Source organism: Populus nigra, chromosome 4 (assembly GCF_951802175.1).
Source record: "Populus nigra chromosome 4, ddPopNigr1.1, whole genome shotgun sequence".
NCBI classification, from domain to species: Eukaryota; Viridiplantae; Streptophyta; class Magnoliopsida; order Malpighiales; family Salicaceae; genus Populus; species Populus nigra.
In genome coordinates this window covers 14,948,335-14,975,891 of record NC_084855.1, presented here as the reverse complement: position 1 = coordinate 14,975,891, position 27,557 = coordinate 14,948,335, and the positions used below count along the sequence as shown (strand labels likewise).

General features: G+C 34.1%; 3 protein-coding genes and 1 non-coding gene across 5 annotated transcripts; 2 read left to right on the top strand and 2 right to left on the bottom strand.

Annotated features, from left to right (window-relative positions):
• The first annotated feature begins 3,631 nt into the window (after nt 1-3,631).
• Nucleotides 3,632-8,238, top strand: LOC133692280 (aldehyde dehydrogenase family 2 member B7, mitochondrial-like). Its single transcript, XM_062113114.1, has 11 exons — nt 3,632-3,890; nt 4,050-4,190; nt 4,787-4,929; nt 5,044-5,197; nt 5,352-5,581; nt 5,823-5,912; nt 6,627-6,800; nt 6,959-7,096; nt 7,397-7,534; nt 7,614-7,675; nt 7,754-8,238. The coding sequence occupies exons 1-11, from the start codon at nt 3,812-3,814 to the stop codon at nt 8,025-8,027; spliced, it is 1,623 nt and encodes a 540-aa protein (XP_061969098.1). The 5' UTR covers nt 3,632-3,811; the 3' UTR covers nt 8,028-8,238.
• Nucleotides 8,239-14,161: 5,923 nt separating this feature from the next.
• Nucleotides 14,162-17,487, top strand: LOC133691263 (uncharacterized). Of its 2 annotated transcripts, none has more exons than XM_062111694.1 (9): nt 14,162-14,288; nt 14,383-14,448; nt 14,535-14,837; nt 14,923-15,175; nt 15,331-15,388; nt 16,212-16,298; nt 16,451-16,585; nt 16,682-16,820; nt 16,960-17,487. In XM_062111694.1, the coding sequence occupies exons 1-9, from the start codon at nt 14,212-14,214 to the stop codon at nt 17,186-17,188; spliced, it is 1,347 nt and encodes a 448-aa protein (XP_061967678.1). In that variant the 5' UTR covers nt 14,162-14,211; the 3' UTR covers nt 17,189-17,487. The 2 variants fall into 2 exon arrangements, with proteins under 2 accessions (XP_061967678.1, XP_061967677.1); XM_062111693.1 differs by having other exon boundaries at nt 16,951-17,487.
• A 492-nt stretch (nt 17,488-17,979) lies between these two features.
• Nucleotides 17,980-18,052, bottom strand: TRNAA-UGC (transfer RNA alanine (anticodon UGC)). Its single transcript has one exon. It is a non-coding gene; the product is annotated as a tRNA-Ala (tRNA).
• A 3,946-nt stretch (nt 18,053-21,998) lies between these two features.
• LOC133692361 (uncharacterized) lies at nt 21,999-26,705 on the bottom strand. Its single transcript, XM_062113245.1, has 7 exons — nt 26,310-26,705; nt 25,092-25,388; nt 24,612-24,820; nt 24,473-24,521; nt 24,263-24,352; nt 24,016-24,078; nt 21,999-23,857 (listed from the first exon to the last, which is right to left on the bottom strand). Exons 1-7 carry the CDS (start codon nt 26,475-26,477, stop codon nt 22,274-22,276), a joined length of 2,460 nt encoding a protein of 819 aa, XP_061969229.1. The 5' UTR covers nt 26,478-26,705; the 3' UTR covers nt 21,999-22,273.
• Between the last annotated feature and the right edge of the window lie 852 nt (nt 26,706-27,557).

The window sequence follows — 27,557 nt, the reverse complement described above, 5'->3', positions numbered from 1 at the left end:
TTATAACCTCTATAACTTGAACTTTCTTCCTCTTATTCGAGAGGTCGTAAGTCTTTTCATTCTTCACATCCAAGTAAGGAGGGATACCTTTGCATCAACATTAATGATAATATAAATGTCTCCTTACATAACATTAATGTTGATGAGAATATCACATGTCTATAGAAGGCAACCCTATATCATTTTGCATATGATATTAATATTATTGGGATTAATCTTTATAATCAATATTTCTATTAATTGATGCATAAATGACTCTTAAAGGAATTTTATGCTAAGGTGTATGATGATCCTTCCTATGTTGGGTGCTTGAATTCCAAATAATCCTAGGCTTAAGGATGTTGGATCTGACATCTTACAAGACCTATAAGTGATTCAGTCTAGCATGTAACTGAGCCTAGGAAATTAGGTATGATATTTTGCCAGACCCACAAACACTTGGGCCTAGTGCGTATATCTTATTAGACCTATAGGTGTATAGGCTTGTTGCGTAGCTGAGTCCAAGGGAATTGAGTTTTGCATCTTGCCAAACCTTCTTTTCATAGGTTTTGACTTATGTTAAGCCTTTATGTTGAATCTTCTTTCTTTTATTCCCTTTAGCCATGAGCCTTAAGAGTAAATGGATTTCAGTATGAAATCCACTAATCTATCAGTTTGAAGTTAAGAAATACATAGGTAGAACAACCAACGATGTCAGTAACTAAACATATGTATATGTAACCTTTTAACATTGAAGAGTTAATGAAGAATCACTTTGTTGATTTTGTGCTCATATTCTTTTGATATAGATTTGTTTAGATTGATTTATACTTTTTTGCCCCTTCAAAATAACATAGTTAAAGAAATAATTGAGGAAATATCATATTTTTATTGATTATGTTACTGGGAATAATATAACTACTTTCAATAACATAAAAAAGTCATGATGTTGAAAGTAGCACAATTTAATTGGTTGAGTTACTTTTAATAGCACAATTGATAGAAATTTTGAAAAAACAATATTTAAAGGGTTATGTTGCTAAGAGTAGGGCAACCTTAAAAAACATTGCGGATCATATGAAAGTATAATGGATATATTTTTGGACCAACAAGTTTAAGTTCGAAAAGATATCTGATCGTGCCAAACAACTTGTCTAACAAAAATATTCATAATTTTAAATCTGATTGTTAGATCAAAATCAAAATTTGCCAAAACAAAATCTACAATACTTGTTTAGGAGTCAACTATTATAACTAATTGACGTATAGAATGCCTTCAAATCAGGCTATTTTTGTCAATTTATTATTATTTATATTTATTTTTAGATTTTTATTTAATTAAATATTTATTTGAGAATTTTTTATTATTGTTGTTTTTAAAAGTTTGTACTCTTTCAATCACTACAACCTTTTAATTGTTCTTTCAAAATCCATAAAGCCCAACAAAAAAAATATGTCCAATAATGTAATCAATAAAATAGTATTATTTTCCTAATTTGTTTCCCAAATGGGTTGGTTAACAATAATTTTTCTTATCATGTTATTTTAAAAGAAAGAAAGAAAAAACTTCGAGAAGTGTTGTGTGGTTCTATTCTAATAACAAGAACAATAAAACTAAAGGCAAAATTAGTGTAATGACCATTTTATCCTTCCTAATCAAAATTGTTTGCCTTTGAATTGAGGATATTTTGATATCTTCATATGATATATAGGTCATTATTGATTTGTTTAAGGTTATTTTTTTCTATTCACTATTTTAATAAATAGTGAAATAACAAAAATACCCCTAAGAATAAAAAAAATAAAATAAAAAGTGTTGGGTAAGGGTGTTTATGTATTTTTGTGTTTTACTCACAATAGAGTTACATATATACCCTTGGATCCAAAAAAATTAATTCATTTGGGTTAGGGGGATTAGGGTCTTTTAGCCTCAATTTTTTTTTTGTTAATTGTTAGTTTAGTTAATGATAATATTTTAACTTAAAATTAAAATAATAATTTTTTATTTGAAAATATTGATGGCACATACTGTGCACACGTCAACATATTTGAGCCGCCACACACTTTGGATAGAGCGTGTAGCGGCTCCCAATGCTAAAAAAAAGGGCTTCTACCATGTCATATTATTCCTCGTTGTCTCCTTTTCTGTTAGGAGTGGTGCATGTCGGCCATACATGGCTGGTTTATTGTCGATTATCTTTTTTTTTCTCTCTCCTACCTTGATAAATACATTATGTTCCTCATTGTTATTGGTATTTCAGATTCTGTTCTTTTAGTTTTTATTTCTATATTTCTGTCATTTTCCCTTTTGTTAAAGTTCTATTTTGTTTTTCAATTTAAACATTGGTTTTTAATTTGTGTATATAATGTTTTTTGATTTGGTCTTTTTGCTTTTAATTTTTAATTTTTTTCCTTTTGCCTTTTTGTCAAAATTTTTATAACTTTTAGTTTTATCTTTCCAATCAAGTTTATAATTTTTGTTTTTTCAATGATAATAATGATTTTAATTTATTTTCTCTTCTTTTGCTTTCTTATTATTTTCCTTAGATATTTCGACAATTTTTTTTTATAGTTTTCAATTCTATTATTCAAATGAAATTCATAGTTTTTATTTTTTCAGTAATAGTAGTGGTGGTGATAATAACAACATTGTAATGATAATGATGATAATAATAATAATGGTAGTGACAATAGTAGTAATAAAACTACTATTAATAACAATAACAATAAGAATAATAATTGTAATAATAGTGGTCGGCCAATTTAACTTAAAATTCAAATTTGATAGTTTTAAACTCGATAAATCTTGAACCACTTAAACACATATCAATTTTATGATTTATACAATATAAAATATGTGAATTTTATTTTAATTTATAGTATCTACATTGGAGCACTAAACACAACCACTTGAAAAACTAAAGTCTTCACCTGCTTTATTAAACATTTATGATAAAAAAAAAACATTTATGATAGCATGTGTTTTTATATATTTTTTTTATTCTATTTGAATAACCAAACATTTTTTTTAAAGAAACAATAGCCTGTGCCGCGGCGAAGCACGGGAACCAATAATAGATTTAAATCGAGTTCACATCCGGTAATGTAAAAATCATTACCTGTGCACGTGTCTAGCACTTATACGTCTATAATATCCGTGGGTGGTGTTGTAATCTTCACCTCCCGGTAATTTGGAATGTAGCAAACATTTCACACGCTATCCAATCCAGCTAAGCGCTCTCCCTGCATGGATTTACTGTATTTTATTGACCATCGCTTCTTTTTAATCTTACATGTTCTTGGAAAGAAAGAAATAATAAAAAAAAAATATCCCCTGGCGTCCACGCCGTTTGTATTTTTCTACTTTTCTTTCTAGCCATCTTGTGTGCTTGCTCAGTAGGCCCCACATGGTTGTTTGGTTGCTCATGGGGCTGGGTTTTTCTCCCGGAAAAAAGAAAAAAAAACAGTTATTTTCTTGCATATAATTTGTTGCAAGGATATTAAATTAAGAATATATGAACTGGCCTATTAGAAACAATCTTTGGACAAGTAATTTAGAATCAAGGAATTAAAAAAGTAAAATATATTATTATTACAAAACAATGAAATTGTAAAAATGCTTTCTTTCGTTGCGTCATCGTCTGATCGAAGAAGGAAAAGGATAACTTTGAAAAATAGACAGCCACCTCAACTTCAAAGAATAGAACTTTATTATTACAATTATTACTGAATATACAGCAAAATTCGTCCGATTCACCCTTTCTGCTTCTCTATAAAGCTGCATACAGCTCCAAAGCACTGATCATCCTCCTTCCGTTTCAAATCTGTATCCATGGCTGCCAAGAAGATATCAACTGTGCTCTCTCGCTCTTTCTCTTCTGCTGCTGCTCCTCCATGTTTCTTTTCGAGAGGTGATTTGATCGCGATCTAAAGACTCAGCCTTTTTTTTATTTTTATTTTTATTCCCTTGAGTTATGACACTTTGTTTTCGTTATCTACATGCTTTTTTTTATATTAACGATCACCCTTTTTTTCATTCTATATTGTACCAAACCGCTAAATTATTTCAGTGAGGGGTGGTGGTGGTCAGAGCAGATTAATCTCTAGATATAATAGTACTTTGGCTGCTGTTGAGGACCCGATCGCTCCACCTGTCTCTGTCAAATACAATCAACTCTTAATTAATGGACAATTCGTGGATGCAGCATCAGGTATGAACTTTTTTTCTTCTCTCATTTTTTCCCTAGAATTTGTAATTAAAGATCAGTTGCTCTGCATTCATTTCCGTACAGTCACAATTGTTCAATTATTGCTAGGAGTACTATGATTTCCGTTTTAAGAGCATTTGTTGTCGTTGTACACCTTTTCTCCTTTCTTCTTCTTGTTTTCTTTGGGTGTGGACCACTGAGTTTCACTCTGAGGTAGAGGCAGGCTCATTTCAAGTGTGACCCAACTTTTGTTTCCTTCCAACGAAGTTATCTAGCACCCATTTTGTAGAGGGACACATTGAGGTAGAAATCTCAGAGGGACCCGTGGAATAGTTTTCTGAGAGCATGGTTTTTTGTTTTTCTAAGGGGATCCAACGATTCTTGGATTTGACAGTTGAGGTAGTCCTCCCGGAATTAGAACATTTGTGGCCTCCTAGTGGAAATTCCAAGTTTTAACTGTTGGGTTGTCCTTGAGGACTTTGTAGTTTATCTGTTCATAAATTTATTAAACCTTCTACACGGGATATCCTTTTTGTTTTGTTTTATTTGACTTAAGAGCATTTATTAAACCTTCTACATGGGATATCCTTTGCCTACAGGGAAGACGTTTCCAACATTGGATCCGAGGACAGGGGAAGTGATTGCTCATGTTGCTGAAGGTGATGTTGAAGATGTAAACAGAGCGGTCTCTGCTGCCCGCAAGGCTTTTGATGAAGGACCATGGCCACGGATGACAGCTTATGTAACCACTGCTCCTCTTACTTGTTAACTTTTACTGGAGTAGTTGTTTTGCTGTTTATGTAAAATAGGGGAAAAAAGGATCTTTGGGTTGAGAGTTTTCTTTGCTGTGTTTCAGGAAAGGTCAAGGATCATTTGGCGTTTTGCTGATTTGCTTGAAAAGCATACTGATGAAATTGCAGCTCTTGAAACGTGGGATAATGGCAAACCATATGAGCAATCTGCTAAAATTGAAATACCAATGACTGTGCGTATATTTAGATACTATGCTGGTGGGTGAAGTAGAAATGCAGAGATTCTATTTTAGTACTACAATATGCTTTAAACTTTTCTCACATTCTGCACACAGACATATTCTTTCTTTCTTTCTTTCCTTTTCTTTTGGAATTCCTAATCAAATATTTTTCTCTTCTCCAAATTTACCAGGTTGGGCAGATAAAATCCATGGCCTCACAGTTCCTGCTGATGGGCCATATCATGTACAAACCTTGCATGAACCAATTGGTGTAGCAGGTCAGATTATTCCATGGAATTTTCCAATGCTCATGTTTTCTTGGAAGGTTGGGCCAGCATTAGCATGTGGCAACACCGTTGTTATAAAGACAGCAGAGCAGACCCCATTGTCTGCTGTATATGCAGCCAAGCTATTTCATGAGGTAGTTTTGAATATAATATTTGCTCACTTCTTGCATTACTAAATCTCTGCACAATTCTTGATAAATAGTTTTCTTAGTGTTGACATTATTCCAAATGATTAAGAGTTTTACTACAATCCATGCCGGCCATCTATGCTACATATGCGCTTTCTCACTTGTGCATTATGTAAAATTTGGGTGGCAATTTTTTAGGCACATGTGATTTCTATCTGTGGTTCTGATCTGCTAATCCTTCTGATAGGCTGGACTTCCAGATGGTGTTCTGAATGTGGTTTCTGGTTTCGGTCCAACCGCTGGTGCTGCTCTTGCTAGCCATATGGATGTGGATAAGGTATATGCAGCCTTAAACATCTTTACCTTTTCCTTTACGGTGATAAGCATCCTCACTTTAGACATGTTTTGAACTTGCAGAATTTGAACCTAAAGGTTTAAAATTTATTGTCTATTAGTTCTTTAAGCAGCATGACTTGAGATCTAGTGTAGGCACCAATTATTTCAAATAGTATAAATATATTCCCGTGTATCATCTCCATTATTGATCAATGATTTTAGAACTGTATGGTGAATGCACGCTAATATTTGGTTCAGCAGGTCCTTAAACATAATGCTTGGGGATTTTTGGTTTCCCGAAGAACTTTTGAATTTTAGCTGTGGTAAATAGCCGTGATTCTGATTTTATTGTCCAGGGCTGCTTACGAAGGCGTTCTAGAGCGGTTGTTTCTGCTTGGTAGTCATTTGTCATTAGTAGAAAAAATATTAATTATAGTAGTTAGTTGAATTGGTAGGCTAAGGTGGAAAATCACTTCAAAAGATATTTAGCTTAAACATGCTTGATGTTTAAAATTTGCTTTTAGAAATTTGAAATACATTAGTTGTTATTATCGTTGATGGACATGCCTCTGAAGATAGAGGATGCAACTTTTGCAAAGTTTGTAAAAGGATGCTAGTGCACTGTCCTATTTGAAGTATCAGTAGTAGGAGGCACTTATTTAGAAGCTTATATTTGAAACATGATTTCCATTTCTAATCTGCAATCTCTTTCCAGCTTGCATTCACAGGATCAACTGATACTGGGAAAATAGTACTTGAGTTAGCATCAAAAAGCAATCTTAAACCAGTAACTTTGGAGCTTGGAGGGAAATCACCGTTCGTTGTCTGTGAGGATGCTGATGTTGATCAGGCTGTAGAGCTTTCTCACTCTGCTGTATTCTTTAATCAGGTATGCCCAGGAAATTTTTTCTTAAAACAGCATGGCTTCTAAAAATAGTTAAATCAAATCGAATTGATTAAAATTATATTAAATAGTATATAAAAAAACCAGGTGGTTTTCATGGTAGTTCAATTACTTCATTGATCACACTTGTGTGCACTTTGCAGGGCCAATGCTGCTGTGCTGGTTCTCGTACATTTGTGCACGAACGTGTGTACGATGAGTTTGTGGAGAAAGCAAAGGCACGTGCCAACCAGCGTGCTGTTGGTGATCCATTCAAAGAGGGAATTGAGCAAGGCCCTCAGGTAAATTAGCAACTCATCATTTAAGAATCCACACACGAGGTGGTTTTCATACTGTGACTAATCCACTAACTTCACTGTTGAAACTTGTCGAATCCATTATATGCACTAGCATTTCCTGGTATAGTTTTGCAAGTATGGCCAGTCTATATAATTTCCTTAAAACTACAAAGAACAAATCAAAATGCATGAAAAGAAATTTTGCCATTCACCTTAACAGCCTTCTACTGGTTTTCTGTCAAGTGCTTCTGGTGCTACTACCTTCTATGGTTGTGCTGAAAGTGATATACTTGAATGCTACAGGTTGATTCAGACCAATTTGAGAAGATTTTGAGGATCATAAGATCTGGTGTTGAGAGTGGAGCGAACCTTAAAGCTGGAGGCGACAGATTTGGCACAACTGGATATTATATCCAGCCCACTGTTTTCTCAGATGTTCAGGTATATTTCTTGTCTGGCAACCATTTTATGTAGAATATTGGAAATTGAATCTGAAGAACACGATCGCTAAATATAACAGGATGACATGCTGATAGCAAAGGAGGAGATATTTGGGCCAGTTCAGTCCATCTTTAAATTCAAGTGAGCAACCATCCTCTTCTTTAGCTTTATAGTAAGGGCGTTATCTTTTAGTAGCATTAATCTTTAAAACAATTGCAGGGACCTGGATGAAGTCATACAAAGGTCCAACAACAGTCGCTACGGACTTGCTGCAGGGATTTTCACACATAACTTAGACACCGCCAACACCCTTTCACGTGCATTGAAGGTTGGAACGGTATGGATAAATTGCTATGATGTCTTCGATGCCGCCATTCCTTTTGGTGGATACAAGATGAGTGGAAATGGTAGAGAAAAGGGAATTTACAGTCTTAACAACTACTTGCAAGTGAAGGCTGTCGTTACCTCACTCAATAATCCAGCCTGGCTATAGGTCCTCTTAACCCTTTTCAAGTACTTCTTTTGCCTGGTTCTTTCTAAATAATAAATCAGTCTGCGTAAATTGTGAGATTATCTTGATTATGGTGACAAATGATATGATGATAATGATGATAAAATGGTCTCTTGTTTGTGGAGAATTGAGAATACAGTTCTCTCTTTTCGCTTTCCATTTGCTTCTTTAAGATGAAGCCTTCATTTCACTTTGATAATATTGCCGTTCCTTTTTTCTTTATTTGTTAAAGTTTCAACTTAAGGGAACATTTTGCATTATTGATGGGTCGATGTTTGAAAAATGCTGAGATTTAACTCACAGCTATATCGAAAGTCGCTGGGCAAAAGACAGGTGATAGTTGCAGATTAACTTATACAGCACATTTGCATCCTATTTTGCAAAGCTTTTGTTAAGTAGGCAAGCTAGTGCAGAGGCTACTTCGTAGTTGTCACTAGTCAGAACCATTATCAACGCTCTTCCTTGCCAATAGCTTCGCCCAGTTCCATGCTATTTCGTGCCGCTACCATCTATGCTTCTATTCTATCTGCTCCTTCGTTAACGAGCTTCCGACTTGCTACATAGCTGTCCGTCGGCGGTTCATATTTTGTGCCTCGCAAATTTGCTGCTCTTGTACATTGAATGTTTTATTTTATTAATATTTAATAAACTGTTTTATTTTTAATAAAAATGAAAAGTTCAAATATTTACTGAATTAAATTAAATGTTTGAAATGCAAAATTCAATTAACTTTATCCTATGCCATGAGGCCACACACGAGTTTTAAAGCTGTTGTCACGAGGCTTGCTTGGTGTAGTTTTTATCTACCATGTTTGGCGGGAAAGAAACAAGAGAGTTCATGGAGGCATTTGTCCTAGCAGTTCTGTTATTGTGAAAAACAACAATCAATAAGTGTAATTTAGAGTTTCTAAAACTAAGTTGCGTAAAGAGAAATGGGCTTCGATGGATACGCAAAAGGGTATGAACTACTGTACGCAAACTCTCCTACTGGTATGTTGTCCGCTAGAAACCTGCATTAATTGTTCTGTCACTGTTTAATCCCCATGTCACAAAAAAGAAAGAAGGAACAGAAAATTAAAACTTCAGGAGAGATCAATGCCAATAATAGTGTTGTCTAGGTGATTTCTTACACAGTGATGACTGTTCCAGATGACGCTGTGCTGATGGTGCTGCTCCGAGGGATCAAACCAGAGATAGAATCCAACTTCTCGTCCAGGGCCACCACTTCCATTTGCATAGACATTGGTTTGAAGGACCCAATCATTTCTCTCATCATGACCAAGAAGTTCAATGTCAATCTCGTCATGGTTGTGCGGATAACTATCTGCATTAGAAAACTGTAGTTTTTGGCCGCTGATTAACTCATGTAACATATAAATCAGGCTTTACATCAAGTCAGATTTAATAACTATAATATTAAGTCTCATTCCTTTATTTTTATTTATTCCACTGTAGATAAAAGCTACTATTTTTACGAGAAATCATATAATATTCAAGCTGGAATTAGTAGCAACCTCGTAGTTACTCATTAAGATCCACTTTTAAGAAAGAAATAGATATGAGTAATAAAGAGAAATCTTAGATATGTATATTATTATCACTTTTGGTGAGATTTTCTCTCTTTCTTGTATATGTTTGATTCTTCAAAATAAATCCTATAAAAAAACTAATAGAAACTCATTTGTTATAGCTTAAACATCGTAAAATTTTACCTTTTTTTACCACAATTTATTTTCTATTTTGGTAGCTACCTACAAACAATATGTAATCTTGGCCTTACAACTAATGTTAAGAAATTTGAAATCCTACCGCGATAAGTCATGTGCCAACATATATGTAATTTTTTTAAAAAAATTGTAATAAACATAATGAAAGCTGATAAGAGTGTAACATAATAGAAACATATTTCAAGGCACTAGCACTATTGAAATAAACACCTTCACCTTATAAATATCAATCCGTGAACGAGAAATATAAGAAAAACACCACAAAACTAGTTAATCTTCGATAAGTTAAATTTGTTATTTGTCCCAACAAATAAAACATGTTGCATCATGCAAAATAAAATAGGGATCGTAATGGATACCTATTAATTGGGTTTCTTTATATTTATATTTTATATATTATATTATCTATTGGGTAAAAAAATAGATATTCATATCCTATTCATCAGGTTTCAAGTATTTGTATGAATATCCATTTTACAACTAATATTTATTATTCAACAAAAATAAAATAAAATAAAATAATATATATATATATATATATATATATATATATATATATATGTGTGTGTGTGTGTGTGTGTGTGTGTGTGTAATAATTTTGGGTCAGATTTAACAATATTTATACTCTATACATTATTCATCATGTAAAGTACTATCCATAAAAAAAACTCATTCATTCGAATCAAGTTGGTATTTATCGAGTTCTGATTAAATTGACATCCCTACTTTTAAATAACATTTCGCATATAAATTTTTAGATTTTCATCTAAAATATAATTATTAATAATACAAATTTGATAATTTGAATTTTATACGTGGTTGAAAATAAAAATGTATGATAGTGTATATTTATTATATTTGGTTTATACTAGGAAATTCATAAGGATTTTGAATGAATTCATATTGCAAAACTAAGGATTAAAGTGTTTGATTGGCTATATTATGTCATGCTTTTTTTATAATAATTTTGCCCATAAGAGATGCATATTATATTAATTTTAGCTATAAAATAAAATAATTTATTTATTAGCAAATTACATAACAATTACTTTACAAAAATAAAATAGCAGTGGTACATTATTTCATAATAAGACTAAAGCACTTTTGTTATTATTAAAAAAAAGTTAAGGATACATAGGTCAATAGGAACATTTTAGTCAAGAAATTATAGGACTAAGTCTTACAATTAACTATAACTAAAATTGATCAGTGTTTCACTGTAGTACGAAATATTGTTCACTGTGAGTGGATTTACTGTGGATTGCACTGTAGCTCGGGTATTGTGCATTATGAGTGAATTCACTGTAGCCAACAGGCCTCAAGCGCCAGGTTAGAGGCACGCCCCTGGAGCTGCGTACACATGGCGCTTGGGCTGCTTGCCTGAGGGCTGGGCACCCACAGCGCACATGTGGCGTTTGGGTTGCTGCCTCAATGCTGGGCACACCCCTGCGCACACGTGGCGCTTGGGCTGCTTGCCTGTGTAATGATACACAAAGCGTACACGTGGCGCTTGGGATGTTGCCTCAGTGCTGGGCACACCCCTAGCATTGGGATGCCTACCTGGGGGCTGGGCAAACCCCTGCGTACACGTGATGTTTGGGCTGCGTTAGGAGTGAGTCATGCCCGAGCCCCACTTGGGGACACCTGGCGCATGGGTCATGGCGCTGCACCCTCCTGGGTCTTAAGATGTCAATAAAAAGCTAAAATCAAGCAGTATACAGGTTAATAGAAAGGTTGAATTCAAGCAGGCTGTAAATACTAGATAGGAAATTTCTCTTACCATAGATAGCTCCCTAGATCTAGCTTAACATATATAGCTCCCTCGAATTACTCTTTGTAATTACTGTGTACAAGATAATTTTCCCTATATAAATGAAAGGCTAATCTCAATGAGAGGCAAGCAATTCATACCAATATGTTATGGTATTAAAGCCTCTCTCATAGAATTCTTAAATCTTAGTTTTTCTTAGTTACAGCTTCATGGAAAAGTCAGATAATGTTTGTGTTAGATTTACTGGCAAAAATTATACTGCTTAGGCATTTCAGTTGGAGATCTTTCTCAATGGAAAGGAGTTGTGGGGCCATATAGATGACAATGACAAAGGAGACTTGGCTGTTGAGGGATATGTTGTTGCTAAGGCAGTATGGGCAGCCAAAAATGCACAAATCATGTCCTAGATTCTCAGTTCTGTAGAGCCACAATTGATCCTGTCTTTGCATCCTTAGAGATCAGCAAAGGCTATGTGGGATCACCTTACACAAGTCTATAACCAAGATAACAATGCTAGGCGTTTTCAGCTTAAGTTGGTTATTGCCAGCTATACGCAAGGAGATCTTTTTATTCAAGATTACTAATATGAATTTTTGACTCTATGGAATGACTATTCTGATCTTGTTATAGCTAAGATTTCTGCAAAAGGAGTGTTGGCAATGCAACAAGTCCATAAGATCAGCCAACAAAACCAATTTCTAATGAAATTGTGACCTGAATCTGAACCAGTTCGTGCCTCTCTAGTCAATCGTGATCCTGTTCCATCCTTGGATGCTTGTTTTGGGTGAATAACAGCGTCTCCATACTCAGACCATTATGGAGCAGACAAAAGTTGCCCCAGTTGCTTATGTTGCTTACAACAAAGGGAAGGGCCATGATATGAGCAAGACACAATGCTATAGTTGTAAGAAGCATGGTCATATTGCATCTCATTATCTAAATAAGTTTTGTAACTACTGCAAACAGTTAGGACATTATTGAGGAATGTTCTATTCGTCCTCCACGCCTCAACAAAGCTTATCACATTGTTGTTACCACTGCTGGTCCTTCTGCTCCATAGAATCTTGTTGGCTCACCTATATCATAGCCTCCAACAAATTTATTAACCAGAGAGATGATGCAAGAAATGATTGTGAGTGCTTTCTTTACACTTGGTCTTTAAGGTACTAGTTCTTCAACTCTTTCTTGGATCTTAGATTCAGATGCTTCCAATCACATGACAAACTTCTTTGATGGCTTAAGTAATATCCAAAAATATTAGGGATCCTCACATATTCAAATAGTTAATGACAATGCTTTTTCCATTGTAGCTATTGGTGATATACCTCATTTAAATGATATTTTTGTCTCACTTAAGCTTGCTGTAAATCTAGCTTCTGTAGGTCAATTTGTGGACAATAACTGTGATGTATACTTTTCTAAACATGGTTGTATTGTATAGGACCGGATGTCGGGACAGCTAATAGCGAAGGGGCCTAAGCATAGACATCTATTTTTCCTCCGATTTCATGTTCCACGCACCTTGGTTCCTTCCTCTATTTTATCTCTCTTTTGTACTCCACCTAAAGTGTCTAATGAAGTTTGGCATAAACGTTTTAGTCATCCAAATCTTAGAATTCTCTCTCATCTGTTGAAATCTGGATTAATAAACAATAAATTGCATTCCTCTTCTAGTATGTTCCTTGATTGTATCACATGTAAGCTTGACAAAAGTAAAGTGTTACCCTTTTCCTCTGAAGGCAGCAGAGCCACAAATCTGTTTGAGATAGTTCTTAGTGATGTTTGGGGAATTAGTCCTATCCTTTCTCATGCAGGATACAAATATTTTGTAACCTTTATAAATGACTACAACCGTTATACATAGGTCTATTTCTTGCGGAACAAATTAGAAGTTTTCTCCGTGTTCAAACTATTCTTGGGACTTGTACACACTCAATTTTCTGCCACTGTTAAAATTCTTAGATCATATTCTGGTGGAGAGTATATGTCTAATGATTTCTAATCTTTCTTGCAAACTAAAGGTGTTATTTCTTAATGATCATGTTCCTATACTTCTCAACAAAATGGAGTAGCGGAATGTAAGAATCAACATCTTTTGGATGTAGTTCGGACCTTGCTCATTGAAGATATTATTCAAATTCATCTATATATTTTTTTTGTTTTATACATATGAAATATATTTTTCAAAATAAAAAAAACATTTATTTTTAAATAATATTTTTAATATGTTCGGTCTTGCGTAATATTTTTTTTATTCAATTATTTTCATTCATGTTTCTATTTCTATTGTTTTTTTTATTGATTTAAATAAATAAATTTTATAAATATTTTGATTTACTTTTATCTCTTAATTTATTTATTTTTTCTTTTAGTTATTACTAATGATTTATTTATTTATATAAATATTCATTAATTTATTTAAATAGATGTTTACATATAATTTTAAATTTATACTTTAATTTTTTTATATAATAAAACTTCAAAAATAGTCTACATTTCCGATATTGTTTTTGAAAAAAATAATTTTATGATCCGCAGTGGAGAGGGTCAAATAACTAGTTTAGTATATAAGACTTGACAGATTAATTTTTATATATATATATATATATATAAAATCCAAATTCTCTAAAAAGCGAAGTCTGAACTCAGAGGCGCGGCAGCAGCAACAATGGAGGAGAACCGCTGCAAGTTCTGGCTTCCCAAAAAGAACCGATTTTGTGCCAACTCCCCTCTAAACGATTCCCAGTAAGCTCACTCTCATCCTCCTCTCTTTTCTGTTTTTTTTTTCCGTCCTATGTCTAATTTTTTAATGCGTTATATCTATTGAACTGTTCGTAAGGTTCTGCGGCAACCACAAACCGAGGTCCATTGAACAGTGGATTCCATGCCCCATCGATCCTTCTCAGTAATTTCCCATCTTTGATCTTTGCGCTATCATTTTTTTATTTATTTTGGGATTACATTTTTTATGGCTTTTCTTTTTTTTGATAGTTTTGTTCTAAAAGAAAATCTTGAAAGCCATGTTAAGAGATGCCCTTTATTGAAACAAGCTCAATCCTTGTCTCTTCAACCATTTTATCAAAAGGGCATCAATGCTGGCAAAGAAGAAGAAGAAGAAGAAGATAATGTTAGCTCTGAGATGAAGAGGAGTGCTGTTTATAGCATGACTGTGACTCAATTTTGCAAACTTATTAAGAAGATTGAATCTGTTCATGCTTCTACATGTAAGGATATCTGGGAATCATATAAAGTTCCAGAAGCTTGTAATAAGTGGATTAAAAGAGAAGTAGACAGGTAAATATGTGATGTTAAGATGAAGATTGTTGTTTAATTTGATGATAATCGGTTGGTTTTGTAAAATGAGTTTCTTGTTGAGCAGGAAATTACCATTTCAAGAGAAACATGTAGCACAACAAGCGTCAATTCTTGGGAATTTGGAGGACTTTGGGGTGATAAAGAGTTCAATAGGAAGTAAAGAGGTTGATAGTCAGGGGTTTTGTAGTGATGATAACAATTTTGTTCACGCAGTCGTTGAATTTGGAGCAGGGAGAGGGTACTTGACACAGATGCTGGCAGATTGTTATGGATTTGACAGGGTCTTTCTGGTTGAGCGCAAGTCGTACAAACTTAAGGTTAGTTGTGTTGAATTCTGCATTGCATTGTTTATGAGAAGGAATATCCACTGCAATAGAATGAAATTCAAGTTGGAGATGTTATGTACTCTTTCCGCCTTAATTGATCTGTAATTTATGTTTTGTTTGTGTTTATATGCTGTGGCTACTTCTAGGCTGATCGATCTTTGCGACAGAAGGAGAGCTTGATATTAGAGCGTTTGAGGATTGATAGTAAGGTTTTTCAGAATCCTGTTCTTTGGAATGGCATTTGCATTTGCATTTGCATTTCCATATTTATATCTTTAGTTCTATCTCTCTCTCTTTCTCTAACTTAAGTCTGGAGCTGGTGCTAAACATAACCTCAAATACTCTCTCTTGCTGGAGCATTCAGTTAACCTCTTAAAAAGGACTTGGCATAGTTTTCATGCCTTTTTTTCCTCCCTCAGTCCTCCAAAGTTAAGATTAGATGCTGGCAGGTGGCTCAATTTTGGAGCTCTCTTGAGTGCATTGTTTTTCCTTGACTTTGCCTTCATAGTGTGCTTATGAGTGGTGATTTTAAGTGGCATAACCTAACAAATTATTGTTGCCTTTTATTGCTCTGTTTCTGTACTCTTCGAAGTTGCAGTTAAACAAGGTCTTGCAGTTTTCGGCATTATTTTATTGTGCATATTATATTAAGTCATAACTTCTAACATTCCATGCCACAGCATTAATTTTCTACTACTTTATAGTGAGCTTATTTCTCTCAACTAAGTGAATAAACAGGTTTATCCCAACTTCCAATACAGGGGTCAACTTAATAAATTTTACCATTTATTTCCTCTTAATTTTGGGTGATATCAACGGCAGTCTCAAGTAGTAACAACAGAATATTTATATTCATACATGATGTCTGTTCTTGTTTGCCTTTTATTTTTCAGTTTGTTGGCATGCTTGCCCCCTGTGAGGTATAAGTGAAAAATTGGTATTAACACTACCTTCCATCTGATCTCTCTGCTAGAAAAAAGCTCTGCAAACTTTTGAGTTCTGACATTACCAAATTCCACCTTTTCAGTTGAGGACTTAAACTTGAATGCTGTTGAGTCTTTAAGGGGAATCCCTTATTTGGCTATTGGTAAACATCTCTGTGGGCCAGCAACTGGTGAGCAACATGTTTTAAAATAAATTTTTCCTGAACATTAGATAGGGCTCTGAAGTAATTTTTTTGCATTTTATATCATTATTTCTCAGTTCTGGCAGATTGTTCCATTGAATATTTTCCTCCATTGTTTTGTTTTAATACTTGTGCTGCAGATTTGACACTGAGATGTTGCTTGTCTGAGCAATGTAATCAAGGCAGTGTGCAAGATTGCAGGAGCAATGCTAACCTTAAAGGCCTTGCTATAGCAACATGCTGCCATCATCTTTGTCAGTGGAAACATTACACAAGTAATCAACACATCTTACCCTGCATATTCTCGAAGTACAAGAATACGTATGCTCTTCTATTTACGAGTTTTCAGTGTAACTTTTACTTCCTTGCAGACAGGAAGTTCATGTCCGATTTGGGGATCACCAAGGGACAATTTCATGCAATGACATGGTTTACCTCCTGGGCAGTAGATGCTGACCATAGTTCAGATCTTCCTGATATTACTGACTGCAGTTTGCAGTTACAATCCATGTAATCATTTGAACTTTTTGTTTATGTTATATATATCCTTCTTTTTCCTATCTTCTGTTCACACAAATGGTTTTTTCATTCCTCTCTTCTGTTCACATATTTTAGTATTTTGGATCTTAATTTTTCTCAGTTATTACAGTGAGGAGAAACAATGCTTTGGGGACATGCATGGGGTTGAAGATGTTGTGAGGAATATGAAACCAGTTGAAAGGGCTGTGTTGGGTTTTAAGTGTAAGCAGATCATCGACGTAGGAAGGATGATGTGGGCAAAAGAACATGGATTAGACACACAGCTTGTGAAGTATGTCCCTTCAGGCATCTCTCCAGAAAACCATTTATTGCTTGCCAGACATGCCAAGTGCTTGTAAGACACATCATTTACTTCAGATTTAGGTTGTAACCATTAAAATTCATGCCCATTATATGCATAGCCATCTCTATTTTCATCTAGATGGACGTGCAAAGGAATGTTACACAAATTTTTAACTGGTGCGACTAGCAGTTTGCTTGGCTTTTATTGGCATCTGTGGTTCAAAAGGGCAGATAGCATGTGCCCGTTTTATATCCATATTTGGCTGGGGATTGGAAATCTTCACGCACATGATTTGCAGATCGTAAATTTAGATTCATTTGAGGGGGATCTCTTTTCTTCTCTTCTCTTCTATCATCTCCTTCTCTTGTTCTTCCATTTTTCTTGTCTGATGCTTTAGTTTCGTATGCTCCTTATTTGATTGGATGCCTGTGATTGCTGTTTCATATTACAGTATGTGAGCTTGTTGGAATGTTTATGCGGTAGTATTTGCAAAGCACACTGTTTTTGAGCTGGCATATGCGTTAAACATTATGACCCTTCGAGGCTCCACATCATTTGCTTGCTTGACCAGTACCAAATCCAGAGAGGATTGGCACTATGAAGAGTGAAAAACACACCCTATCGTTTAGAATATCTTCCGAAACCATCATTGTTGCATGGGAATTCCGAGAAAAGAAAAAACTACTTAGCAAAAGGAGAGGCAAGCATCGAATTCGCATCATCAGAAAATAATAAATAGGAGGGGTCGAGAGAATTGCCCGTGCTGATCTATGTTTCTATGGCTGAAGAAGCGTGTTGATCTATTTTCTAAATAAATAACTTATCTACTCGTGAGCATGCAAAAAGTGGAGATGCGGGGAATCGAACCCCGTGCCTCTCGCATGCAAAGCGAGCGCTCTACCATTTGAGCTACATCCCCATTTGAGATTGAATCCACTTAAAAAAACATAAATAATACAAACAGGTTACAAGTGGGGTACCGTGAACACACTTTTTGAAGAGGAACCGATTCCTAACTTTCTTCTCGGATCATACTGATGTTTTTGATAACCCGAATATGTATATTTTTTGATATTATGGTAATTTTTATGGTTAAGTTTAAAAATATATGTTTGATTAATATAATTATGAAATGAATTTTTATATATAAAATAAATAAATAAAATAGGTTTTATTAATAAAAAATAAGTTATTTTATAAAATTAGGTTTCTATTTCATTTCTGTTCATGAAAAACCCGACCAGCCATTCAAAAACTAGTCCACTCTTTACTCAATCATTATCGATCACAATTTATTATTTTTATTTTTTATAAAAGAATTGTATATGCAGGTTTTTTCAATGCATTATTGTAGTTCAAAAAATTTAAGTGTAAATAAAAATGTTTATGCACATATATAATCAAATAAACTAAAAACTATGAGCGCTGATAAATAAATAAAAAATCATTAAGAGTCAAGACATTTTTTAGGAACAAATGTAGATTAAGAAATTTAATCTTGAAAGAAGGAACATTTTTCTAATCATGTTTGCTAATTTTTGTTTATTAAAATATTTTTTATTTAATCAAGCGATAATAGAAATAGATAAACATTAAATTGATTGAATAAAAGAAAAGAAAAAAAATAGTACACAAGGCTACACATATTAGAAATATCATCTGAAAATAAATATTTTTTATTTTAAAAAATATAGTTCATCTATACAAAAGATTAAAAAAAAAAGATCATAGATGAATAAGAAAAACATCTTTGAAAATTAAATACATAACCAAAAACTCTCCATCATTTTAAAGAGTCTCTCTAAATAAAATAAAAGAGAGAAGGGGTATTAATGTAAATATAATTATTTTTTTAAATAAAAAATAAGCATTAATTGAAATAAAAAAAAAATAGGAGAAAAAAGGGTCAGGCGTTGTTGGGCCTAACAAGCCAGTCCAGTCCGCTTGGCCCATTTCATCAAAGGTCCACATGACTGAACCCTTTTTTTAACTAAACCTACGGTGAACAACATGTCGTCTGCCCTAATTTTTTAAAAAAAATCAGACGACGCGTTATTTTTTTGCCAAGATTTCGACCATTATGGTGGCTGAAAAATCAAGCACAAGGTTCTTTTGACTCCAAAACCTATTTTTGACACAAAATACCTTTCAAACACCTTAGAAACCATGATAAATCTATCAATGACCTAAAAAAACCACTCTAAAAACCAAACTCAATCCCAAACCAAAAATCAACTTGAGCTCCGATATGTTTTTTCACGAAGTTTTATGGAGCAAAAACACCTAATATAACTCCCCTCATCAAATGAAACAATTTGATACAAATATCATCTACTTTAATAGTCTAAATCGGTGTCATTGACATGTTTCTCTCTCCACCACTGAAATTCGACGATCTCTCTCTCTCCTTGCTCAACTAAGGACCAAAAAATAAAAATAAAAATAAAATTTTGTACCGATATAGAATTGGAAAAATGTTGAGGGACCAAAATTGTATAATTTACATGATTGTTTAAGTTGGAGTACCAAAATGCATCTTTTTTGAAATTTATGGCACGCCACTCATGTTTGCTGTATTTTTCATTTTGGTCCCCCTATTCCAATTGCATCCTTTCATAAGAATTCGAAATCAATTGCTTTTTAAATAGAACTAAAACGCCCAAAAAGTTTAAGGACCGAACTGAAAAAATACAAAATTTTACACAGTTTATCCACAGTAAAATATGAGAGAATGAACAATGAAGACAATGTATAGTGAAAATACCACACCATTTAGATTATAGGTAATGAGCAATACAAACAAATGCATTACACCTAGTTGTTTTAGTATAAAAAAGAACCAACTAGCTGAGCTATCATACAAATTTTTTTAGCAATGTTATTAAACCTAAGTAATCTCATTGAATCAGTATGGTAAATTATTGACTTGGTTTTTATTTTGGCCCCCCTCTTCTAATCGCATCCTTTCATAAGAATTTAAAATAAATTGCTTTTTAATTAGGAGTAAATCGCCCAAACAACGTTTGAGGATCAAATTGAAAAAATACAAAATTTTGCACAATCCATCCACAGTAAAATGTGAAAGGATGAACAGTGAAGGTAATGTACAGTGAAAACACCACACAATTTAGATTATAGATAATGAGCAATATAAACAAGTGCATTACACCTAGTTGTTTTAATATAAAAACAAACCAACTAGTTGAGCTGTCATATAATTTTTTAGCAATGTTATTAAACCTAAGTAATCTCACTGAATCACTATGGTAACCTAGTTACTTGGTTTTTAAATTGGGTTTGGTTTCAAAGTAAATCATGTGGGGAATTCACCTAGTATGGCCAATCCGACTAGACAAGTGCACTCATGACTAAGTTAACTCAACAAAAACTTAGTTAGCTCTTTTTACAAAAAAAAAATGAATAAAAATAAAAAATAATGTTGGTTTAATGTTTTCTTTATAAAAAAATATATTGAGATGATGATGTTCTGAATAGACTTGTGTTAAACTGGATTAACCCGTTCAACTATGATATAGATCATGGCCTTTAACGGGTTTAATAATCTTACTTTTTGGAACTCATTACTTATTTAATTAAATAATAATAAAAAAAGACATTTACATAAATGACATCAAATAAAATTATTAAGGAGAGATTATTTTTTCAATCTAAACTTCATTTCCTCGTTAATTACAATTGAAATCGAGACGTATTAACAAGGAAATAATATTATACATGATATTATTTAAGAACTATGATAAAATTAAATAGTAATTTAAATATTATATTAAATATTTTTTTATAGTTTATTTCAAAAAAAAAAATTGGAATAAAAATAGAAAAGGGCCAAATGCCCAGGCCAAAGAGATGGGGCGCGTGTGCTTGATAATTTTTTTTTACAAGGATAAATAAAAAGTTGTCTACACTTTTATTTTTCTAAAAAAGAATTAAAGCAAATAATGTGCCGTTTTCTTTTCAAGATTTTAAAGGTGTCTAAAAAATCAAGTTGTCGATTTTTAGATCCAAACAACTATTTCTTAAACTTATTTTAATTTAAAAAAATTTAATAAATATCCTTAGAACCTCAATAGATTAATTTCTCGGCTTCAAACACCATCTAAATCGATTCAGAAACATAAAATTAAACCAAAATAAACTCTCAATCTCGATTTATTTTTTTTGGCAATATAAAAGCTCAAAAATACTTTAATTACTATACTCTTATCAAGAAAAACATATTGACATCAAATTTGATTTTTTTTTCATGAAATCTGATCAATTGTTTTCTCTCTAATTTTTTTTAATACCATTCTTTATCAAAATATATAATTGTCAAACTAAAGACATCAAAACCAAAATTAAAAAAACCAAGAGTAATGTTGAATGAATAATGTTTTTGTTTTTTTTTTTATTTTTATCTCATTATTAATTTTGATCCTTTTATTTTTTTTAATAAATAATAGAATATAATTTATTTATTTTTACAAAATCAAGCGCAGTAATTTCATAAAAAATCAAAATAAACTATTAAATTTAATTTTTAATCAAAACAATTCGAGAGAATAAAATTGAATTGAATTTGTATTTTCAATAACTAAAACAGTATTAAAATCAACAGTATTTACCGATTTATAAATACAAAGAAACTACACCCTCTTTTAGATTTTTATTTATTTAATTAAATGGTCCAAACGTTAAACAATCACGGCATCAGGAAGTTTATACGTGTCCTCCAATTAATTCATGATACAAACTATGATTCTTTCTGCTTGTCAATCAAAGACACTTGGTTAAAATAAAGAAAAATATAAGAAACACAATTCCTCATAGCTACTTCACCTGTACGAGACAGATCACACAGCATCTATTAATCATATCTGCTTTCTTCATTCGTTATGTCTATGAACACTTTCTGATATTAAAAAAAGATAGCCATGCGATGATGGACAACCCCATCACCTCAATTACATTAACAGTACAAAAACCGAGATCGAATAGCATTCATCACCTAAATGGTGAACTAAGCTCAAAAAGAGGATCACGTTGCAAAACCGCTGCAATTCGAAGGAATTTGCTGGAATCTATTCCGTCTCTATTGTTTAATAATTGGCCCCATTTCTTTACTATGATGATATACTGTTCATGGAAAGAGTTTTTGCCCCCCACCTTTTCTCCAGACTCCACGCACAGGTAACCCTCCTACTGAGTTACTGCTATCGTCTATCCTGTTCTCCACTGTTTCGCGAGGATCAGGTTCAGAGTTTTGGAGATCCAACAGGGCCGCCATTGAGCCATCACCAAGCCTTGCTCTATGAACCTTGGAGGTTTTCTTCCGTTGCTTCTCGGTACCCCCATCTTTTAGGTTTTTACTAGATCCATCACCAGCAGATAAAGAGCCATTTTGGATTCTTGGTTCCATTTGCCGCTCATCAAGCATGACATTTGACTTACCTTTGGCAGCCCGATACCCATCCTTTGACAGCAGCTGCGCCTCATCTTCCACAGGCTTGTAATTTGACTGCAGCGCTCGAACAGTATTAATAAAGTTATCTGTCAATCTATCCTTTGAACTGCTATCATTTTCAGCTATTCCCTTGCCTTCCTTGGATCCATTATTGCCTTTTAACTGGGCACTACCACGGCCCCAGCCATTCTCTTTCTTCCCACTGCTTCTCAAGCTAGCATTGTAGGTTTCAACAAGCTCTTTCTGTTTCTGAGCATCAGGGCAAAGTCTAGCCAGCTCAGGAATGAGATGTGATAAGCCAAATTGCTGGACATAGTCCAGGTACTCACCTGTGTCAATTGAACCCTGACGATACTGTCCAGATATATCTTTAAAAAGAGTATATCTATCTTCATCATTTTCAAGAGCAGCACGTATCTTTTCCACCAATGACTTGTTTGCAGTTTGAAATTCTTCCACATTCAGCACAACCTGGCTACTAGTAGGCATCTTGTGCATTGGCACTGCAGAAACTGGAGGAAAATCTGAAATAGAGGGCTTCAATGATCCAGAGTCAGCAAGATTTGAGGCTGATGCAGTGCTGCTTATCCTACTTGTAGTGCCTGAGATCCCCACTGAACCAGCCGAGGGATGCCCACGGACTGCTGCAGGTCGAGTCTGAGCATGGGACTGAATAGAACTTGCATAACTAGAGAGACCCGGTCCACTAGCAGAACTCCTTGAACTCAAAGGTGATGTATCTACTGTAGGCCTATATAGTGCTGGACTACTTGATACATGTCCGCGGCTTGCTGCCGGCCACTGCTGGGGTGAGTTGACTACTGTTGCATTTCTGTTGTTCTGGCGCCGAAGATGCGTCGCCATTGTATTATTAGGCAAACTTTCTGATTCATCTTTGGCCTTTTGTTGACCACTGCTTGTAGTCGTAAAGAGAGGAGGAAAGGAAGATTCTTGCAAAGGTGCATTCCTAGAAGAAGGCCCCAAGGCTTGAAGATATCTCAATGTTGTTTCAGGATCAGTAGCAGATAATGATTCAAATGGCTGAACTATTGGATCAATATCACTTAAATCTACATGATCAGAGATCGCTTGTGCACTGGATGATCGATCACGAGATGAGCTTTCTGAATATGCTGCCTCCAGGCTAGCCTGAATGGCTATGGAGAGTTGGTTATCTGATTGATCACGATGGAATGTTCGTCCCCTTCCATGACGATTATCTTGTTCATTACTTCGACGATATCGAAAGCTAGTTGGTATCTGATTCATGGAAATCAGCAAACGAATAAGACAAAAATAGCCACAAAAGGTGTACATAAATGAGAGAACCAAAAAAGAAGTAAGAAGGTGATCAGATATCATCAAGAAAAAACCAAATCCATTAAGGAGCAGTTCTGTACGTAGAAAATAATATGTACCTGGAGAGCAGCATTTCGCTGAGAACGAGACATATGACCAGCATGTTCAATTGTATTATGTCTCTGAAATTTAAAAACAAATTTAAATGAGTTGAACTGGCCAACAAGCAATAAGAAAGAAAACTATACCAACAGAGATCCCCAACCCCAATTCTGCCCCCCTGTGCAGCTTGGGGGCACACACAAAGAAATCAGAGCTTGAACAGTATTCATAAAGAACGAAAGTCAATGGAGCTTTCTCAATCACCTTCAACTCTGCTTCAGTTTGAAAGACAATAAACTTCTTGGCAAGACAGCCCTCATCATCACATAGAAAATGGTCTCGACGGAAGTGAATCTGTGACAGACAACTTTCACTTGTTTAGAAAAATATTCTTAGTTAAAGAACACTCATAAAGAAGTGTCAGCACCATAACCTCATTAACAGAAAGAAAGAAATGCAGATGAGCAGTCTCACCTCTAGGTCATCATAATTCTTGTAATATTCATATTGTCCTGGATGCTGCCTGCATTGTACATAGCAGAAAGTTATTTGAGATTATCTAAAAATGTACTTAACTTCTGGTATCATGTGTACAAACTATAGCATGTATCACCTCTGGCATAGATGACAGGTGTAGTGTTCGGTTGACATATGTGTATACAACTCATTATCTCCATAGAATGGTTTTTTACAGAATTCACACATGGGATGTCCCATAAAGCCACCTCTTTCACTTTCACTTCCGTCAACCTCAGAATCACCCGTGTTTATATGCTGATTCAATTGTGCTCTAGTGTATAGCTTTTGCTCACAAATAAAAACCTGTCAAATTCAAAAGAATCCAAAAGATGTTACAAAACCCCCCCAAAAAAACAAAAAGGATAGATTTCTTTAAGATAACATTAGTAATCTATGTAAATCACTTTGACAGTTGCCTTAAATAAGATGCCTGAAAAAAAATTACAAAAAGAAAGACGTGTGCACAAATTCTAAATCATCTTAACTTGATTATACCTAAAAATGACTTTCAATATCCAATCATTTCGAACAAGAAAACATATGTCGTACATGATCATATGCATGAGGATCTTACCTTTCGTCCTTCCAAGCATAGGCTACACATATGCAATTTATGTTGATGAAATAAATGACCCTTCAGCTGATTAATATTTCTAAACTTCCCCCGACGCTTGGATCCATCATTTGATTCCTCCTTGTCACATACACTACATGACAATCTGCACATGGCCTTTATCATTTTATAATGGTCAACATCGTCAAAAAATGCTTGTGTGTCCTCATGGTACCAGTAAGATCCCATTCGACCCTCCTTTGGTTCAGATGGCAAGAGCAAAAAGTCATTAATCATCCTTGTATAATCCCCTAAAGCCTGCAAGAACAGCAAAATATAAAGCTTTTTGTGTCATTAAATCCATGTGACGAACAGTAGAGATCACAAATATGAACAAAAGCAGTGAAGGAAATCGAAAAACTAAGCATACAACTACATGTATATATTACTTACTTCCCATGAATACACCTTAAATGTATTAGATTTGCAACTACAATAAAAAGATAAGTTCAAAAGGAAACTAAAAAACAAATATCATTCATATTAAGCGCAAAATACAATAAGGGCTATCTTAACTATTTACTCTAAGAAACCCTGCCCAAAAAATCCTGAGTGATGAGCCCTTTGTCTTGATTGTATTAGATTTTGATTCCACTGACTCTACATTCCTACAGTAAATGCTGTATCTGCAAAATGCTTGTTTTCTGCAAAATATCCATGTAAAAACTACCATCAAGGTTCAGTTTCCCAGCAATTACATTTTACCTTTCAAGGTGCATATATGTTTTGGCATCAATATACCGATTTGCAATTTCTTTCATCGTTATTCTTTACATATAGCATTCGTTGCCACATAGCAAAAATGCTTCCAACAGTCCTTGAACTAGTCGATTTGGTTATAAATTCTTCTTTGGTAAAGGAAAAGACTCTTGTATGTTAAAAAATTAGCTGCTTCACTATTACCACGTCCAAAGAGGGTCTATAAAATACAAAGAAGCTTCACATGGCTTGGTAAATACTCAAAACCAGAAATCAGTCAGACCTCTATTTTTGCCAACAGATGAAAATTAGCCCTTAGAAGATTTCGTACTTGGTTATTGAAAAGCAGAAAAATTGCATTACCTAACTACAAATTTGATTTATCGATAAACAATCAAGCACATCCATCATCATAACTAAAAAGCATTAGCAATCAAAACCAAAAAAAAGAAGTTAAAATTTGAAAAAGGCAGGCCTAACCTTGGTGACAAAAACCACAGATGACTCGGTCTTGCAGATACAGCAGCGGCGATCGTCGCATATGAAACGGAGCCGAGTGACGCACGTGGAGCAAACGTCACGATGGCCACACGCGCCGTATGCAACCCATTCTAGAGCCTCCGCACACACCGCACAGCTATCGTCCATCTCTCTTTCAAACAATTGATCGGAGACTGAGAAATTGGAGGTCGATTGGCAACGATAGATCTAGGGATTTGGAATCAAAATTTACAGAGGATCGTTAGGAATTAGGCACCAGCCTTTCTGTGTATTTACGTCCGTATATATGCGTGTGCGTGTATAATTTTTTTTATGCCTGTTTAGAAAATGAAGCGGTTTGATATTTGATGCTGGGAAAGAATTCGGATTTTTTTAGAATCTTGTGAAATTCAGGGCACCGCACGAGTCCTTCTGATTTAATAAGGGTAATTTTGTAAATGGATTTTTTTAAAAAAAAATATGGATCGCTGAAAAGATGGTGGAAGGGCTAAATTTATTTCCTAAGTATTTGAATTGGATTGGGTCTCCAAGTATGGGCCCGTTAGCCACCTTTAGTTCTTGTTCGGCACGCGGTGGACCGGTTTCTTTTTGCTTTGCTTTACTTTTCTTTTCTTTTTAAATATTCTTTTAAAAGTTATAATTTACATCAACATAATTTTTTAATTTAATTTATTCCCATTATTATGAGAGCATATACAGCGTGTGGCTCTTTTAATGTAGATAATGTTACTGTACACTCTCTCATATTTCAGTTTGGACTTAATATTTCGATTTTTGGGAAAATTCAATTTGGTTATTGAATTTTTATTTTGCACATTTAAACCTTTTTTAGTCCAAATTGAGACTCAATTGCATGTTTTTGTTGATGTGAGAGTTTAATCAAAAGACAAAGGACTAAAGTGAAACACGCGTGTAATATAGGTGGTTCTTTAGAATTTTCTTAGAAAGTTCATTATTATCCTCCATATTTTAAAATTTTATTTTCCTCAATTTTAATCCTTTTTTGGTGAAGGAGAGAGAGGGAATCGCTAAATTCCAGCTTAGAAAGAGAAAGTTGTTGAAGAAAATTCAAGTAACCAAAACAATTGATTTTTGTGTCAAATGGTTCCAAGTGACAAAGAGAATTTTATTTGGTGTTTTTTTTTTTACCTTTAAAACACCTAAAAAAATAAATTTAAGTTCAGAAAGATTTATGGTTTTGAGGTGATTTCGAGTTTTAGATCTTTT